At 40.4% G+C, this 20,122-nt stretch overlaps 1 protein-coding gene across 1 annotated transcript in view; it reads left to right on the top strand.

Annotated features, from left to right (window-relative positions):
* The window catches only part of LRMDA (leucine rich melanocyte differentiation associated), a 1,122,954-nt gene that overhangs the window by 873,155 nt on the left and 229,677 nt on the right, over positions 1-20,122 (top strand). The window contains exon 7 of the mRNA XM_077947977.1: positions 12,150-12,234. Within this exon, the coding sequence (XP_077804103.1) occupies positions 12,150-12,234 (85 nt within the window). The remainder of the gene's footprint in view (positions 1-12,149; positions 12,235-20,122) is intronic.

The following is a 20,122-nucleotide window of genomic DNA, read 5'->3' as shown; positions in this document are numbered from 1 at the left end:
ATCTGAGGCATGATGGATAAACTGTCAGTTTTGAAGGATGATGTTTTCTCCATATTTCCATTATGAACTGGGCTGTCATCTCCTAATAAATTTCTTGCATTGGTATCAATTTATTTTTACAAGCAGAGGGTCTGATGTATTTGGGAAAGGCACTGACAGCAGATCTGGCCTAGCTTGACAGAGCTGGCTTCAACTCATTTTGGAAAAGTACTTTGGTTCCAAGGACAGAACTTGACCCGCAGCCCTCGAGATTAAAAAAAACCTCCATGAGAGGAAAAGAGACACATGAAGCAAGTTGCTTCTTTTAAGCCAAAATAAATCAAGCCTTTAGGACTACCATGACATATTATTATTTCTAAGACAGTCCTACAAACCCAGTTGAGATACGCCATGTGTAGCCTTCTCGTCTGGGTTAGATGAGACCATCTAAATATTGTTAGAGCATCACAACAATGCAGTGAATCGATGGATGAATTTGGGTTATAATGAAGTTAGGAATCTCACCATTTTTTCTCCCAGAAGGGATCTCAGTAGTGCTTTTCTGCTTGACAAGTGAGAAGCAAAGTTAATTCATATAATGCCTATTTAATTATGAAATATGGGCATGTCTCTGTTATGGCTACTGTGAAGGGCAGAAAAAGCTATACAACATTAGCTTTACCTCTCAAGAGACTTAAAGTCCAGTTGAAGAGATAAGATATTAAACAAAATTAGAGTGAAGTAAGAATAAATCATGGCTAACATCCATGAGCAGTGGCTAAGATGGTTGTCTCTTACCTTATTTAACATTTACCTTTATTGGGAAGGGAGGCAGCATAACATTGTATTGTCAAGACAGCGGCAAGTGGAGGCAAACTGCCTGGATTTGTGTCCCAGCTCTGCCAAGTAGTAGTTACCCAAGAACTTAAGTGAGAGTTTAGTCACGGGACTTAATTTCTCTGGTCCTCAGCTTCTTCATCTGTAAAACAGAACTAGGAGTTGTGACTCCTTCATGAAACTTTGTGAAGACTGAATAAATCAATACATGGAAAGTGTTTAACGCAGTTCTTGACACAAGGTAAGCACTAACTAAAAATGCTAATAAGTGTTAGCACTTTTTAACTATCATGATCATGACTGTGACTATTATCACCATTATCACTGTTAGTCAAAATGTGGCTTAACGAGTTTAAGTATATTGCCCAAGATGGAGCCTGGCTCTAAATCTTGATCAATAAGGCATCAGAGCACAGAAAACAGAGAGTTAAACGATATACAAATTGTGAATTAGTCAAGAACAGAATCCTTGAAAGCTTAGTATTTGTCTTACTCTTCTTTCCATTCCTAGACTATAAAATAGCCCTTTCTCCATAGCCTGAAACATACTTTAGAAGCTACTTGAAAGGTGTTATATATAGTGATGTGTAGGTAAATGCTTAACAGCCAAATCTCTGGGAAAAAAAGTGTGTGTATCACATGCATATATAATTTATTGCATTTTTTAGTTATATAAATGATGTGTAGAACACAATTAAAAATAAATAAAAATTGAATATATAGTACTCTTTATAAAAAAATTCCTTACAATCACTTAATTGTCACAGATACTTTCAATGATCTTGACCAAACTCTTGTTATCTCATATCTGTGGTTGCAATTGATGAACAACTGTAGTTCCAACTGGAATGCTGGTTGATATTCCTTTATCTTAATGAGTTTGTCAGAACTTTACTCATTTGTTAATGATATAACATATTTTGCTGAATTGGATAATAGTTTTTGAATACTGGAAGAATATTTTTTCAAATTTTTGTGCTATTCACAATGCTTTGCAATACCCAACAAAGCAACTTCTCAAAGAATTAAGGAAGGATTATTAAATGAGAAGGAATATACTAATACCAAGGGTAATTTTTATAAAGGCAGAACATCCTATCTATAAATAAGCAATTATATTTAGCCAAAAATGTATGGAGCACAAGTTAATATTTTGCTACCATTATGCTACGACACAACATCCTTTTTTTGTTGTTTTTAAGAGATGGAATTTTGCCATGTTGCTCATGGTTGGTCTCCAACTCCTGGGCTCAAGTGATCTGCCTACCTTGGCCTCCCAAAGTGCTAGAATTACAGGTGTGAGACATCATGCCCAGTCACACAACATTCTTTTAGGTTCTATCTGCTACATTAACATTTTCTCCATCACTTCAAGTTTAGCAAATGCACACCAATAAATCAAGCTCTAACTTGTAGCATTTGCCAGTTTCTGCCGCAAATACTCCCGCAGTGGCCAATGTCAAGCTACAAAGTGCCATCACCGAAGAGTTGGAAAGTGATTGCACATCATTATATAGTATTTCTATCATACAAATACAGTAGACTCAATTTCAAGAGCATAAATAACAGTAAAATTTTGTAAAATAAGAAGTGAGGAGTCTTGTTAAATAAGGTAATTTATTCAATTTTAAGTGTATATAATTTTAAATAATACCTGTGTTTAACAACTGACCAAAGTTCCTGAAACCTTAATAATTACTTCTTGTAAGCCAGTACAGGTTAACACTTACACACCCCTGTTTATTTGAACCCAAAAGGCCAAAGAGATCTGAAACACTAATTTGTCTACATTGCACAGCTAATCTTTCATGTATTATTAAATAAGCTGATAGTTTTATTAGCACGCCACAAAATATGTTGCATATTAACATGAGTTGATTCATATCTCACTGCTAACATATTACCTACCTTTGTATGTGCACTAAATAAGCCTAGGAGGGTTTTCTTTGCCAGGCACCTTTGAACATCAAGTTCATTGTACAGTGCTTAGGATTCAGGCTATGGAATCAAGCTGTGTTATTTCTCAATTCCGGTCTCCACATACTAGCTGGGTTTTCTTGGACAAGTACTATAGCCTCTCTCTAAATCTCAACTGCCTTACCTATAAAGTGGTAGTGTTAATGGTACTTGTGATGGCAGCCGCGGCCTGTCTGGAGCAGCTGCTTCAAAGATGCTAGCTTCAGTGCGGGAGGAAGAGCTGGTGGGAGCCAGGGACAGACAAGAGCCCCACCCTCTACCCAGTTGGCGGGGCGGGAGCCCGCACTCCTGTGTGCAGCTGCAGTTTCCCAGCCGTGTTCTAGACCCTGGCATCCCTGTGCTCTCAGGGGCCTGGGAAGCCCCTGCCCCTGTGGGCTTGGAAGTGCCTGCTCCTGCTTCTGGGCCTCTCCCTGCTCCCGGTGCCCACTCCAGTGCAGAGCAAAGTTGTGGCCAAGCCCGAGCGCTGTCGTGACCCAGCTGGGTTTGCGTGCACTCGGGGCGGCACTCACACGCCAGTGCCCCCTGCTGCTTTGGCCCCCTCCAGACTTTGGGCGTCAGTGAGCGCAGGAAGCAGCCTAGGGGGTGCTGAGGGCAGCTCCTGCGGGCCTGCAGACAACCCTCAGCATGAACAGCCTGGCAAACGTGGAAGGCAGACAGGTCCCTAGGCGGAAGGGTGTGGATCCCCAGTGAAACCCCATCTTCAAAGCCAGGAATGGCTTGAAGCCTGGGGGCCGGGCTTCTAGTTCCGGGAGGAGTCCACTGCCTGGAGTGAGAATTTATGATGCTTTTTCCGGCTGGCCCATGGCAGCCCATGGACCAATCAGCACTCACTTCCTCCCTTCTGAGCCCATAGACACCCTCCCCACTCCAATGACCTGCCTGCCTAAAGGAGCTACACACTGTGGGTCTTCTGAGAGCTATTCTTTCGCTCAATGAAGCTCCTCTCTGTCTTGCTCACCCTCCAAGTTGTCCACGTACCTCATTCTTTCTGGATGCAGGACAAGAACTCAAGATCCGCCAATGGCCGGACTAAATGAGCTGTAACACAAACAGGACTGAAACATGCTTCCCCGCCTGCCACGTTGCAGGTGATGAGGAGAGAGGAGCTGCGGCCCTTCAGGGAGCCCAGACCTAGGGGCTCTCCAAACCAGGGCTGTGACGCCCTCTTTAGGGCTCTGTGGTTCCTGGCGTCTCCAAGCTTCCAGGCACCACGGCATTCCCTGGTGCCCATGGTGGAAGTTACTTGCAGGACGCCTGGTCTAGCTGCAGCCTCGCTTGGAGCCAGCGCCTGAACTGGCCGTTAGAGCTGCCTGCCTGCTGGTGCTGCGCAGCCAGCACACCTAGCTGTGCGCTGTGGCCTAACCCTGTGCTCACTCACACATTCCTTGCCACTCCATGCCTGGCTCACCCTTGACAGATGTGGGATCTGGACCGGTAGTGCCAACCAAGCGCAGCCTGCTGGGCCAAGTGTGTGGAATGAGCCCAGTGAGCCCGAGCAAAACTCAAGCAAAGACGCCACGGGCCACAGAGGTTTCTGACTAGAAAAGTGACACCCCAAGGATCCTGTGACACTTGTATTATAAGGCTATTGATAGGGTTAAATGAAACAATGAGAGAAAATAAATTATAAAATGTCTGCGTATAATTAATCCTCAATAAATGTGATGTATACACCCCCACATTACTTGGAGGTTATATGACATATTGATTATGTTCTATGTTTGAACATATGACACAAAGCAAATCTTCAGCAAGAATTAATTAGCAGCAAACTATTAATTTGTGCTCCATCATACTTCTTTGGATAAAGATATTTATTTGTAGATAGGATGTTCTGCCCTTATTAAAACTACCCCGTGCTATTAGTAAATTCCTTCTCATTTGATAATCTTGTCTCAATGCTTTGAGAAGTTGTCCTGTTAGGTGCTGCAAAGCATTCACTGTCAAATTAGGACTGGCCCCTACAATCTTGATGTCTGCAGTTCTGCAGAAGGGACAAGTATCCAGTGGACAGTGAGGCAGGGGAGAATAGAGTAATGGTCAGAAGAAGAGCATCATGAAAACCTGAGGGCTCCAATGCAGAGAGAGTGTGGGGCTATGGCAACAGTTTGGGCTTTAGGAGTCAGGCTGACTTGGTTTCTAATCACACTCTGGACTTTAGAACTGGATAGCCTTGGACATGTTACTAATCTTTCCTAAGTCTCAGTTTTTTTCGTTTTTCAAATGAGAGGAATATAGGACATATCTCATACATTGGATAACCATTAGCATTTACTATATATTCAAGAAATATTAGATCCTGTCGCACACTTTGCCTCCTTTCTTTACCATTTCCTTCTTTTTCCTCAATTTGTATTTTTCCTCCCTTCTCTTTTTTCCTCTCTCCTCAATCTCTGATAGGGCAGATTGAAAAATATTTAATGGACTAGGCATTATTTCATATCAGCAATTGTATATGAGTAGTGTTTCAATTTGTAAATATTATAACTTATAAGAAGTAATGATATGTTAAATAAAGTTTACAACACCAACCATCTTGATCATACTGCTAGCAAAAATATTTATTTTTTGAGATGGAGTCTCGTTCTGTCCCCCAGGCTGGAGTGCAGTAGCACGATCTCAGCTCACTGCAACCTCCGCCTCCCGGGATCAAACAATTCTTCTGCCTCAGCCTCCTGAGTAGCTGGGACTACAGGCGCATGCCACCACGCCCAGCTAATTTTGTACTTTTAGTAGAGACAAGGTTTCACCATATTGGTCAGGTGGGTCTCAAACTCCTGACCTCAGGTGATCCACCTGCCTCAGCCTCCCAAAGTGCTGGGATTACAGATGTTAGCCACTGTGCCCAGCCCAAAAATCTTTTTATCTTTGCGTATTCTACCTAATCCAAATTTTATGTAGTTAAAAACCACAACCTATGTATTATTTTAATGTTTACTATGTTCACTTAATACTAGGTAATTAATATCTTTGCATCTTTCTCTTTCCTTTGTACTTATAGTTGTATTAGGTTACCAAAAGACATTATGATCACTTCCATAACATGCAATATTTAGATGATTTTATTTTTTCTTCTGTTATATAAGTGTCTGATAAAAATGTTTTGGAACCACTGCTCTAGTTGATTTGTAAGATTTTTTTTTTTTTTTTTTGAGACGGAGTCTCGCTCTGCCGCCCGGGCTGGAGTGCAGTGGCCGAGATCCGGCTCACTGCAAGCTCCGCCTCCCGGGTTCACGCCATTCTCCTGCCTCAGCCTCCCGAGTAGCTGGGACTACAGGCGCCGCCACCTCGCCCGGCTAGTTTTTTGTATTTTTTGGTAGAGACGGGGTTTCACCGTGTTAGCCAGGATGGTCTCGATCTCCTGACCTCGTGATCCGCCCGTCTCGGCCTCCCAAAGTGCTGGGATTACAGGCTTGAGCCACCGCGCCCGGCCGTAAGATCTTTAACAACTCTTACATTCTGTGATTGGATTAGTTATGTAATATCCCATAAGATGCCCAAGCCACAGGCCTTCCTTCCTTTTTTCCTTTCCTAGTTCTCCTCCTCCCTCCCTTCTTTTCTTTTTCCTTCCCTGCCTTTCATAAATATTTGTGAACTACTACTCTGGGCCAGATGCCACTGTGGGCACTGGCAGAACTGGGTCCCCTGTAGATCAGATAGAAACAAATGGGAAGCTCCGGCCCATTGCCTTCAAAAGTCTTTCTTATTCCAGAGAGGCTTTTGACACAATACTCCTCTCCCCACCAGCCTCTGCTGTGACCAGCTTCTCAATTGAATTACCCTTCAGCGCCCTCACTCAGCTTCATGGTCAGCTTTTACCCAGACTGACTTCTTCTCCATTGGGATCTTTTCTTGGTCTCTTGGTTCCAGACTCACCCTCATCCCTTCCTTGCCTTTTGTTTTCCTCCCAAGTTCTTGGCTTCTTACTCTAGACAGGATATGGCTGTTCCTGCTTTCAAACCTGTCTATTATTCCCAACTTAATCTGTCTGTCAGTGACACCTTCTCCCTTGCTTTAGTGAAAGGCATGGTACCTTAGTCTGTGAGAGGGGTGGGAAGCTTCAGCCTTCTACCTGGTTCTTTAGTTTCTCTAACTTAATCCTTCGGAAGATGGCAAGTCTTTATGTTCTGATTCTGGCAACTTGGCCTGCACTTTCATGTTTAATTACAATCATGGTATGTAGTTTTATCTTTGACTTTAAAATGTTTTACTCATTCAGTTATCATGCATTGACTTCTTCCTATGTTTCTGGCAGTATGTTGGGCACAAGGGTTAATTGTATAATTAGTTTCAGAAAGTTCATATAGTTAACCTCTAAAGCTCTCTGTTAGTATGAATGAGAAATGGGTAAGGACATAACTACTGTTACAGGGGTTTAGATGTCATAATCAAGGTCAGGGACAACATTCTGTGATAATCCAGAGTATGGGAGTGTGAGGGACACGCTATGAGTTGATGGCTCTTTGTAACCAGTATTAATCATAGTATGTTTTTTTTTTTTTATGACCCAGGAATGCAACCAACGTTCTCATTTTATTTTTCTTGGTATTCTTAGCACAGGGCTTGGCATATAGTAGGTGGTTATTAAATACTTGATAACTAAATGAGTGATGCTTTTTCTTATGAGAGAAAATAAATGTTTTTAGAAGAGTCAGCTTTATACCATGGTTTCAGGGAATGAATTGTGATGAAAAGTGAAGATTGCTTTTGCTTGAAAGAGGCTGACATATTTCCCAGACTCGGGATCACTTTCTGTGGTATATGATTTAAGGGTGAGCGAGCATGCCAAAGCACTCCACTTGAGTTGAGTGATGGGGAATGAGTTGTGGAGCTGTGGTCTTAGATGGTATTTTGTGAAAAATAGTGGGAGATTTATGGCTATTAAACAACTTTGTAGCTGCCCCCTTCTTGTTTCGAAGTCTGCCAAATCTCTCCTCCTGTGGTCTGTATCAAGTTCTTTGAGAGCGTCCATGACATTCAGAAATATCCACCGGACTGCAGTTTTTCATTGAATGCACCCATTGGAAAGGGGCTTGAATTTTACGCATTTATCAGTTCCGGTAATCACTGAGTGAAATTCTCGCTTTGCAAGTCTGTTGTAGAATACACTGTACGTGCATTGAATCTTCTCCAAGCAGGTTGCCAAAGTTCTACCTTCCTTCTTTCCGTTATGGATATTGCAGAGTGCAGTATATTAGTGGCTATTTCCTTTATTGATGTGAGTTTTAAAAATTATTGGTAACTCTTTGATTGTAAGCAGGAGAAGAATCAAGTAACCTTCAGAATGCTTTAATGTATATTCAGCAGAAGGACTTACAAGGCCAGAATGAGTGTTTCAAGCCTTGCGGGGAAGGGGATACATATTTACCATCATCTGCTTTTTTCTATTCTAGAACTCACTCTCAGTAGCTCTAGAAGAAACAGAAATGGGATATTTCATCACAAAAAGCCAATCAGAGATGACATTCATCCATGTTGTACAAGTACTAGAGAACTGTTACAGGAATTTTTCTCTCATTATGGGTTCATGTCAATATAGGAGTGCATGGATTAGAAAAGAAATAGGGCCTTTTGGTGTTTTTTAAAAAATTTCAGGCTTAAGTCTGAGAAATTTCCAAAATGTAGAAAAGTTTTAAAAATAATGAACACATGTAGGGATCATCCAGAATTTGTGGTTTCTAATACTTTGACATTTTTTTAAAGTCTTCTTTAAATGAAAGAAAGAACATCATATATACAGCTGAAGTTCCCCTCTCTCCACATCCCACTAGCCCCAGTCCTACTACACTGCCCCTTGGCAGAAGCAATCTTTTTCATGAATTTAGTGTATATTTTTTATAATTTTTAGATGTTTCCATACATACATGAAATCAACAAACTTTATGTTTCCATAAATATTATATTACATTTATCATGTTGCAACTTGAATTTTCACTCTGTATTACATTTTTAGACCTATTCTAAGTGAGATATAGAAATCAGGTTTGTTTCTCTTAAATACTAAATATTATTTGGTCTTATTGATATACAACATTATATTTATTTATTTTCCTCATCGACAGACATTTGAGTTAATTCCAGTTTCTTCTGTTATAAATAATGCTGCAATAAACATTGTTTTATGTCTCAATTTGCAGAACCATGTGAGATTTTCTGTAGAGTATATATTTTAAGTGAAATTGCTGCACCAATTTTCAATTTTATTAGATATTGCTAAGTTACTCTTCAAAGCAGTCGAACCAATGTACATTCCCACTAGCAAGGAATGAGAGGATAACAGTTTCTTTTTCCTTTGTTCTCACTAGTACTTGCTATTGTGAGACTTAAAAGTTTGTCAATATGATGAGTGGAAAAATCATATCTTGTTTTAATTTGCATTGCCCTTAGTCCTAGTAAATTTCAGCGACTTCACTTATGTTCATTGACTGTTCAGGTTTTCTCATCTTTGAATTTCCAGACATTTCCTTTGTCTATTTTTCTATAATATTTTCTATTGATTTAAAAACATTCTTTTTTTATTTGGATATTAATTATTTATTGTAGATATTGCAAGTATTTCCTGACAGGAGAATTTAAAAAGTAAAATGTAAAACTATAATTCCTTGCCATAGGCATTTACAAAATATGGCAAGAGCCGGGTGTGGTGGCTCACGCCTGTAATCCCAGCACTTTTGGAGGCTGAGCCAGGTGAATCACCTGAGGCCAGGAGTTGAACACCAGCCTGGGCAACATGGTAAAACCCTGTCTCTACTAAAAATGCAAAAATTAGCTGGATGTGGTGGCACGTGCCTGTAATCCCAGCTACTCAGGAGGCTGAGGCATGAGAATTGCTTGAACCGGAGAGGCAGAGGTTGCAGTGAGTTGAGATTGTGCCTCTGCACTCCAACCTGGGCAACAGAGTGAGATTCTGTCTCAATAACAACAACAAATTTGCCAAGGATTCAAATATTTGAGAGTCTTTATAATCTTCAAGATTCAGATTTACTCAGATTTGCTTATTCTCATTTTAGGCATATCTTCTTAATCCAAGCAAAAGAAAACATTATTTAAATTTTACATTACTGCATACTCAGTATACAATGGGTATACTGCCTCAGTTTCAAGGCGAGTTCTTTATTCTTTGGCAGATACTGTATAAATTTAAGACATTTTCTTGCCCACTTCTTTCATATGATAATTGTGTCTTTCTGAATTATGCTTCTAATCCTAAGGTTCAGTGAACATCACTATTGAAAGGATCACATGGGCTTCATTTTGAAAAAAGCCAAGTCAAAGAGCTGATAGTTGGAACATTGATTTGTAGTTGTTTTCCTAAACATCCAGCCATAGAAGTCCCACCAAAAGGCATAGTTTGCAAAATCATTCTTTCCTGGATTATTTTCCATGATGTGAGTTTATCAATGGACACTGAGCAGAAAAGTAATTAAGTGCTGGTCATAGAATGATGACTGCAAAACAACAGAAGCCACACCATTTTTTGCTCTACCTAAAATACGGAACAAAACTAAATATCTCTTTTACGCTTGGTTACAGAATTCTAATGTGTAGCACAGTCAGAGGTGTTTCCGGAAAGGTGGCATTTGTTCCAGTAATTGTAGAAAAAAGCTGTCATCAAGTTGTCAAGAGCCCAAATCGAGATTAAAAGTTCTAAGAAATATCACAACACAACAAACTAAAACTCATACTGGATTTTTGGGTCTTTTTTTAAAGTGATGAGATGGAGCAGAAATATTGACAGCTATGGCTTCCTATGGAGGAAGTATGATAGATCTAGGGAGGATGACCCCTGTACCCTCACCCCATATATCCTGCCTCAAGCATTAAATAGATGTCATATTTAGGACACTATCATCATGTTTCATTCATCATGTAGAAATTACAGGAGACCTTGAATACTAATAGAGAGATACTTGGTGACTGTAGTATTTGATTTTTAATCTAATTTTGGGCTCCACATTCTTGTAGTGTGCTAAAAAGTGGAAAAGTCTTTCCTACTTTAAAACATGTTTTTCTTGATGACTAAGCCTTTATTTCTGTGGACCCAATAGTCTTGGATCCAACTTGAAACACCGTATATTTGCCTTGGAGCTGGAGTGAAGAAGTGCGACCTGAAAACTGTTTTCTACCTAGGGACAGGGCTTCTGATTTTGCTGCACTCTCTTCCTGTAAGTCTCCACTGAAAGCCGCTTAGTCAAACGTCTCAAATGTCAGAAATGAAATTTAAAGGGTTTTTCTAGCAAGTAGGTCTAATCTCCTACTTAGTTTTGATTCCTATAATATAGGTAATCTCTTTGGAGAAAAGGCCTGCTTTTAGGAGGGCAAATATATCCCATAGAATGTATTTCCTACTCCGGAAAGAAAAATGTAGCATTAATGAAATTTACTTTTTCACGAAGCTTGGAAAGATTGTAAGCTTCAGATTTTGATCCTAGCAGATGTTCTTTTTGGGATATTAAAAAAAAAAAAAAGCTGCATTTGATTTAGGCATCTCAGTTAAGAGTTACAGTGGTAATAATGCTTCTTGCTACTAGCAACCACACTGTGAGTGTGGCACACTGGCCATTGGTTCTGAGTGATAGCTGACCCCAAGCTGAAGTACTTTCTTTTGGCTTTAGCTCACAAGGATGTTGGGTTCTGAAAAGAGAGCCTTAGCAGCTTGGGCCATCTCAGACACCGTTCTATGGTTAAAGAGTTGTCTGCATGCAGTGAAAAAGCATCATCCTAGATGTATCTGATGTTATTTTCTTTTAGGCCTTGGAGTGACACATTTGTTGATAAGCACTACATCCCAAATCCAAATTTCAGACGTATTTCTCATCGCTGTTGTTAAACTGAGCCAGAATCCCCAGTGCACAACACAAGACAATTTATATCCTTTCCTATGGTGACTTCATTGTGCTGAGTCTTTCATGCCACTGGGCTCATGGAAGTCAGCCCTGGTTTTCCCCATTTATCCCTAGGGGCAGAACTTAACCTCTTCACTAGTATCCAAAGAAATCTGCCTATAGCCAGCCTTTACTTTGTGGGAATTACTGGATGAAGGCCTGATGGGAATCTAAGCCTTTAACTTTTCCTGTCTTCTGCCTCTCTCTTTCTCCTCCTCCCTCTCCTTTCATTTCAGCACATAAACTGCCCCCTTTTCTTAGAGCTATTCCATATGTACTGAGGCCCCTCAAAGCTTTGGATCTTACCCAACACTTACCAGAATATTATTTCAACAAAAACAACTCTTGCTTCCTAAGAAATATCTTGGTGGATAATTTTCTCCAAGCTTAGATCCCAAGGAGACGAGTCTAGGTAAATGAGGAGTTTGGTATTTGGTGTTGCTTCATGTTGACTTTGTTTATGTCACACAGGCTTCCAGTGAGGATGTTGCCGGCTCCCCGGAGCTCCACTACACGCCCTTGCCTTCTGCTTCCAGGGAACTCACCAGTCACCAAGGTTGGAACTCAGCTTTTTATTGCTCTCAGTGGGTGCAGGGAGGGACACTTGGCTGTGCAGAGCTCTGGCTCATTACTGCTGCCTCGGCACTTTAGAAAGAACACAGTGCTTTTTAAGTCCTTGATGAGAAAACCATACCTGTCACACGTAGTGATTTTAACCTGTATTAAACAGAATTTAGTGGCAGTCTACTCAGGAGGCAAATAAATCTACGGTATAATATAATTTTGTGATTTTTTTTCTTTAAATAAAGAGATTAGAGTACTTAAAAATTATCAAGGAGATGTTAACTCCAGTATTAGTGATGGAGAGAATTTGGGAAACTCACTAACATTTATAAAAGTGTCATTGTTTGAGAATATAACAACATCTGTAATTTCAAAATGAATGAACTCTATGTTATAACTAAAAGGAATTCCAATTTGCCTGGCAACATTGAGAGAAGCCATGTGCAGTTTTTGCTGAATTCCCTTATTCTCAAAACGTTAATTTGGTTTACTCAGTTTTACCAAAGCCTTGCATGTCTGTTGCCATCTCTAGAGTCTTCAACTTCAAAAGCAGACAGAACACTGACATGAAATATTTGAAAATGTCTTATCCCTAAGCTGGCTGTTTTAAATATTGTTTCCCCAAGAAGGAAATTCCACTTGTACATGTAAAGAGGAACGTGAACAGGGACTATTCCGGCATTGTCATCCCAGCAGCATTGCAGGATGAGCAGGTGGAAGAACAGGCTGTGTAGATGCTCAGAAAGTAGTGAACCTGACCCTCCGAGTCACCATCTGGGCTCTGAGCAAATGGGATACTTGTATTCTGCAGGAAATGAAGAAGAGAGTAGTGCAGGATTTCCAGTGTCTGTGGCTTGGACCTGTGTTGCCTTTTTGGTGTCTGGGCATCAATAGAACTTTTCTACATTTAAATATACTTTAGTTAATTTTGTGAAAAATCAATTTTGCTCCAAGTTGGGGGAATAAGCTGCTGCCGACCTGCTGTGTTTTGAGGGGTCTGAACAGGTCTCTTTTGCTGAATATTCTTTTGGAGGTCTTAAGCATACATCCCTTTCGAGACTGTTTTTGGGGGAATTTCCCTAAAATGACACCACATCTAGTTGGAGCAACAAATTAACTCTTAAATTAGCCTCATATCCTCATGTGTTTATTTATTGGTTTCTTGTATTTGAATAAGGGTATTTTTACTTTAGAGTCTATTGAATAAGTTGCATAGAAACCGAAGTCTCAGAAACCTCCCAGCCACTTGTAAAGTTTATCTGGCCATGAAATTGAGATTTCACAATAGGGAGAGATGATCAGATAGATGATAATCATTAGGAATAGGGCAAATATCATCTGTCATTTTTAACAGTAATATAAAGAATCTGAGACTTGAAGGAAGGAAATATAACACAATATGGTTTTAAGATATTTGGAATAATATTTGGAATATGGAAAAATGCCTAAAGTTGTTAGAGTTCAAATAAGTGCTCTTGGATGACATTAGGGCCTAACATCAATGAGAGAAATGTAAAGACATTTTTTAAAGGGAACCAACACAGACATCTCAATTTTACTGAAGAAAATCCCTACACATTTAACACATTGGTTTCCTGATCAGTGCTGATTTGGTTGTTGATAAAAGCAAGTCCACACCATCAAATGCTCTTTGGGCTGATGGCCATAAGGAGACCAATAAAGAGAAGACCAAGGAAGTTCATTAAAGCTAGATTATTGAACTGATCTGTGCAGGAGAAAGGTGAGACTAATATATTTCAGCTTGGCATAAACCAATTTGGCTTGAACCAACTTGGCTTTTCCCAAATGAGAAAGTCATTATTTTTTGGCACTAAAATGAAACCACTTAATACTATCTCGTTTTTTTTTAATATTTAAGAGAATTATTTCAAGTTTCTGATCATGTAAATCACGAAACTATTTGAATGTCATTTGTTAATACCTTCATGCAAACAGCTTACAAACATTTATGCAGAAGGGGGCCTTTCATGGTGTGAGGACAAATTACATCAATTCTTTCTCCAGTGAAATTCTCCATGATGTCTGAAACTTTTGTCTATACAGTCCTCACTGGAAGTTCTCTTTGCAAATAATTTTTTATTCATCCAGTTCCCAATCTCTTTTCCTTCCGCACCAACAACTACAGAAACTGGCGGGCAGTAGTTCATGCGCAAATTGCTGTTTTTCTGTACATGCCATTTTCCCTTTACTTGTCCTTTTATGTAACTTCCAATGTCGAGTATGATAGGCCCAAGATTCATGTCCTAAAAACTGTAGATTCAAATGCAAAGGAAGTCCGGGCTTAGAATAATGATCAGGAGACCTGGGACTCAATTCTTCCATCTGCTACTTGTAGATAATCCATATATCACAGGGATAGTAACATGTCGTACTTTGCTTCCTACATGAAACTTTTACTGATCTGAGTTATGTTGATTTTCTTCTTTCTATAGGTACATCTGATATTTGTTTCTATCTTCCAGGTGCAATTGTTCATATTCTACTTTGTATGATAAAGGTCAGGTTCTGTGTGTCTTAAACTCCTTATAAATGAAAACTTCCTGAGAGGTAGCAGTAAGTCCAAATCATCTTTTTTTTTTTTTTTTTTTTTTTTTGAGATGGAGCCTCACCCTGTCACCCAGGCTGGAGTGCAATGGCACAGCCTTAGCTCACTACAACCTGCCTCCCGGGTTCAAGTGATTCTCCTGCCTGAGCTTCCTGAGTAGCTGGGATTACAGGCACGCACTACCACACCTGGCTAATTTTTTGTATCTTTAGTAGAGACAGGGTTTCACCGTGTTGACCAGGGTGGTCTCAGACTCCTGACCTCATGATTCACCTGTCTCGGGCCCCCAAAGTGCTGGGACTACAGGCATGAGCCACCGCGCCCAGCCTCATCTTCTCTTTGATATCACTGACACTGCCCATTCTTCAGGTATCAGCTTACATATCACAGCTCCAAAGGAAACTCCCCTGATCCCCCCTACACACTTATATTAGGCCAGTGTTCCCTGTTCAGGGACTATCTTCCTAGATGGGCCATAAGCTGTTGGAAAGAGTGGTTGTGATTACATATGTTCACCACTTTATCTGCAATGCCTGGCACAGGGCCTCCTACCTAAATGGAGTTCCATATATATTTGTTCAGTAAAGACTGAGTAATAGAAACCCAGGGGAAGCGTGAGTATCTTAGTCACCTCTGCAAGGTAACTTGATTGTATGTGAGAAAGGAGACCCTGCCTCCTTTGGGGGTGAACACACTAAAGGGAAAGGTCTAGCTGTGTGGACCTCAGACTTCAATTCTGTTGCTTTCATAAACCCAAACCATCAGGGATGGGTGTCATATGTGTTGATTCATTACCAGAGAGCATTTAGTCGCAAAGCCTAACTTCTAAATAGTTGATTATTTCAATGTTGTAGTTTTCAAGCATTGGTAGTTTGATGGTAGGGAAGGGAATAGAATGAATTGAAGTAACTGATGGAATTATGTTACTAGAACAGAAAGTCTCAAGGAAGGGGTCAGACTCTCAGTAAGGTAAAGATTGTGGTACACACATGGATTTAGAATGGTCTACCTGAATTCTCTCTGAGAATGCTGCCCTGGGTTGGAGCATATCTTTGGAATGAGGAGGACACGGGGATGTGTCAGTAATCTCAGTTGTTCCCTAGTGACAATCTACATATTGTGCCCTTGGCTGTGTCCATGTTATGAGGAGTGCTAAAATATCTGTTGGAGAAATGTCCCTTTAAATATGTTATGAGTACAGGACATGCCCTAGCATGCCAGGTATTGCCGTTCTTTACCTAGTAGCTCTTAGAAGTAGAATTCACATTTGTACAGGGCATTGTATCTTTTGGGGAAAACATTTCTATTTAGAATGTAAACTATATCATCCTCAAGAAAACCCTATAAAGTGGGGAGGGCAAATATTATTCCCATTTAACAGAGGGAGACATCAAGAATTGATGGGGATGATGGAGCAACTCAATAACAGGCAAGGGAAACAAAATCAAACCCTGTGCCCTTAATTCTCAGGTCACCCCTGACTTTTGTCCTTTACCCAGTGCATATGAAGCAAATGTAGGTAGGACTAACTGTGGCCTTGAGCTGGAAGGAAGAGGAGAAAAAGTACAGGTAGAGGCATGGCCTGGAAATGTTCACCACTGCCATGCATTTCCAAAGCCTGTGCTAAGGCTGCTAGGAGATACTTGCCTGTCTCTGTCAAAGAATTGCATTACTCCTGCTCCACCATTCTTTATTTTTAAATTACAGAACAATAAAATCAGGAGTGGAGAAGGTTTGAAAACAAAAAGGGACAATGCTCCATGTCAGTCTGGATGGGGAAAATAGAAGGCACGCTATGTATTCCAGTAATGAAGAGTTTTAATGGAAGGAATTAGAGGTGCTGCCACCACCCAGTCTCAACCTCAGCACTGAACCAGTGATTCTCAGCAGCTTGCTGGAAAGTTTCTGTGGATCACAGGAACACCTAGGCATCTCTCACTGACTTTCTTTATCTGAAGCACCTGTGCAGGGATTCTCACATTCACCTGGAGACTGTTTCAGTCATTGCCATTATCCATACGTTGCTCTGCTCCTCCTTTTCTCTAGATTTCCAGATCATACTCCAGCATCTCTCTTAGGCCAACTCTCACCTAGGTTGATTCGCTGAAGGTGATTCTGAGATATACAGTTTTCAGTTCTCCCTTGAAGCTACAGAGAAAACCTTAGAAGAAAGCGGATGGTGGTAATGCTAAAACAGAGAATCCAGCACATCTACCATAACCCCGCCTTGCCAATAGCTATCACGTGGAGGATCTCATTTCAACTTGTCTGTATACACGCTTTGCAAGATAATTGCAAGCCTAGTGAATGCCCCCGAATTATTTATTTCCTGATGCTTATACTATAGTCTTGAAGGTATGCCATAGTTAGCTTGCCATATTAAACATTGGACTTGAAATGTATAAAAGAAAGAAAGCAAAAAAAAAAAAATGAAGAGGAAATTTGCTGTGAAACTTGCTTAGAGATAACCTTTCTACTTTGACTATTGTTGGCAATCTTGCCATTATTTTTATTGACACAGTTGTTAGGTACTCATCTTCCTCTCCAACCAGGGGCTTGATCTATTTGTGTTTGAAATTGGTTGCTGGGACTGTCACAAAGTAATTTATACAGCAACTTATCATAATTAGTTATCGTTTGCAGTTTCCCTAATGTGAGTTGCATTTTATGCTTAGCAATTGATTTTTCTGTATATCTCCATGAAGCAGCTCAATGTATGCCATTCAAAAAAGAAGAAAAAGACCGAAAGAAAAACTGTGGTTTTTTATATTATTTAAAACATTTTTAGCCTGAGATATCATAAAATACGTTTCCACAGGAGCCATAAATACAGAATGCTTTGCTTCAACTCATTAAATCAGCCAAAGTGAAGGTGAACAAAAGGAAATTTAAATGTCTGTATGTGAAGAGGTAGCAATGTAGACAAAGATATTTGGGATGGGGAGATGTTGGCCAGAAAAACTTCATGCCAACAAGCATAATGCTTTCAGGAGGGCTCAAAAGGAAGTTACTTGATGACTAAACTATTGCTCACAATTTGTTTTGGGCTTTTATAGGATTTAGAGGTGCAGGGGCAGAATGATGTGATACTTTTTCTTATCCATTATAAGGGTCACAGCCTATAACAAAAGACAGGTTAACAAGAGAAGAGGATAAGAAATTTACTTAATCAAAGTTTTCTGAGACAGGGGGGCCTTCAGAAATGAAAGGGAAAACTATTTTTATGCTTATGTTAATGAAGAATGGACAGCTGTGTAGAAACATGATTAGACAAATGGTATGATCTAATGGTAGTAAATTGAGGGGAAACGCAGCAAGCCCTATCTGTTCAGATTCTTCTTGACCTCTCTATGTAGCATTCCTTCCCCTGGTTATAGCACAGGACCCTCTGAAATGAGAGTCTTCAAAGGAGAAGAGAGAGTGTGACCTTTCTAGGTTTCATGGCTGGCTTTAAGGGACAGTATTCTAGTTTCAATGACCCCACTTAAGGAAAAGGAATTCTGGTTTCTGTAACTCACTGCAGGGGAGAGACAGAGGGATGAAGGAGCAGGTAAGAGAAGTCCAGAGAGACCTTGCTTTTGAGGCCCTTCCAGTGTCTTTTGTTTCAAAGCACTCAGCACGTCAAGGTGCCACAATTTGGGGTATTGTGTTCTGAGCCCTGTCAGAGGCAGTATGTCTCTTTTAGCAACTTTTAGTTTTTCATTTTTAGATTTCTACTATCTTGTCGTGTCAGCCACAGGGAATGTGAAAGCTCAGTGTATCTGATCATTATAAACAAAATCTACAGCAAACAATAGCAAAGACTCAGGAAAATAGATGCATTTATTTAGGCCAGCTTAATAGCTCAGCATCAAGGAATCTTTTGCCTACTGCCTCTTGGTTCTCACTGATCATTTAAAAAGATGGGGCTGGATGCAGTGGCTCACGCCTGTAATCCCAGCACTTTGGGAGGCTGATGCAGGTGGATCACTTGAGGTCAGGAGTTCGAGACCAGCCTGGCCAACAGTTTGAGACCAGACAGGCCAACTGGCCCGTCTCTACTAAAAATACAAAAATCAGTTGGGTGCAGTGGCAGGCACCTGTAATCCTAGCTACTTGGGAGGCTGAGACAGGAGAATTGCTTGAATCCAGGAGGCGGAAGTTGCAGTGAGCAGAGATCATGCCACTGCACTCCAGCCTGGGTGACCGAGTGAGACTCTGTCTCAAACAAAACAAACTAACAAAAAGATGGGATGAACAATCTGATGGTTCTGGTGACTTTGCCAGGTAGGTCTCACCTAAGGTCAGACCCTATTACTGAGACAACCTGCTTATATATTGCCTTCTGCCTTCCAGAATATTTTGATTAGTCTTTCAAGAGAGCTAAGCATCAAATAATTTCTCCAAAAATTGTCACTGACTCATTGAAAGTTCATAGAAGCACGACAGATCCAAATTTTCCCCATGAATAATGTATTGAAAAGTCGCAAAAGGAAAGAGAGAAAAGAAAAAAGAAAAAAAACCTCCTTAGAGACAAAGACATGTTTTTGTTCAGGGGTCCTGTCAAATAAGAGTATGGCCTTGGCTTGTATCTTTTAGACTTCTTGCCACCACTGTGCCTTGACTGTGTGGGGGAAGAGTGTGTTGGTTCCTCGTGCAGAACTATTATTAGCATTTGCTAATTATGTAAAATGATTTCCTCTGATGACATTTTCAACAGAACCCATTACTTTAGTTTTCTTTCCTTCATAATGCTTTTATGGGCTTATAATCTTTGTGGAATTCTCAGATGCTGAGAGATGCTAAAGTTTCCTTTATTTAATCGAGGTGACTAGTAATTTGACAGTAGTGGTTGACAGGTTTATTTTATCTGCGTGGCAGTAGGAGTCTATTTTCAGTGGGTGCACTCTGTTCCAAAGTAAAAGGACTTTACTAAGTGCTGAATAAATTGTGCTTTCCTTTGATTCTAGACCTTGCTGAAGTGGTTTAAAAACTCTGGTCTGGGTCATCAAATTCATCTCCCTGCTACTTTGCAGGGTCAATAGCTTTACTCTGTACAGAGCCGGGCTGGGGTGGATTGGAATGGAGGGTAGTGTAGATTAAAACTTCCGCACATATATAGATAGATGTGCATGTGTGCACTCGCTGTCTGCGAGGGTGGCAGTGATGGAAGAGCAAGCCAAGTGGAGTCTGAAGATGGATGAATCTGTTAGACTATTACCAAGACTGGCATGGAGTTTAGCCAGGAACTTTAAGCAACCTCCTTTAAACATTTGAAATCCATAGGGGTCCATTTCCTCTCCTTTTTCTCCAAGGATGATTTTTCATTTGCAGT

Source organism: Macaca mulatta, chromosome 9 (genome assembly GCF_049350105.2).
Source record: "Macaca mulatta isolate MMU2019108-1 chromosome 9, T2T-MMU8v2.0, whole genome shotgun sequence".
NCBI lineage: Eukaryota > Metazoa > Chordata > Mammalia > Primates > Cercopithecidae > Macaca > Macaca mulatta.
The sequence above is the reverse complement of the archived record's forward strand: the minus strand, read 5'-3'. Positions and strand labels throughout refer to the sequence as shown.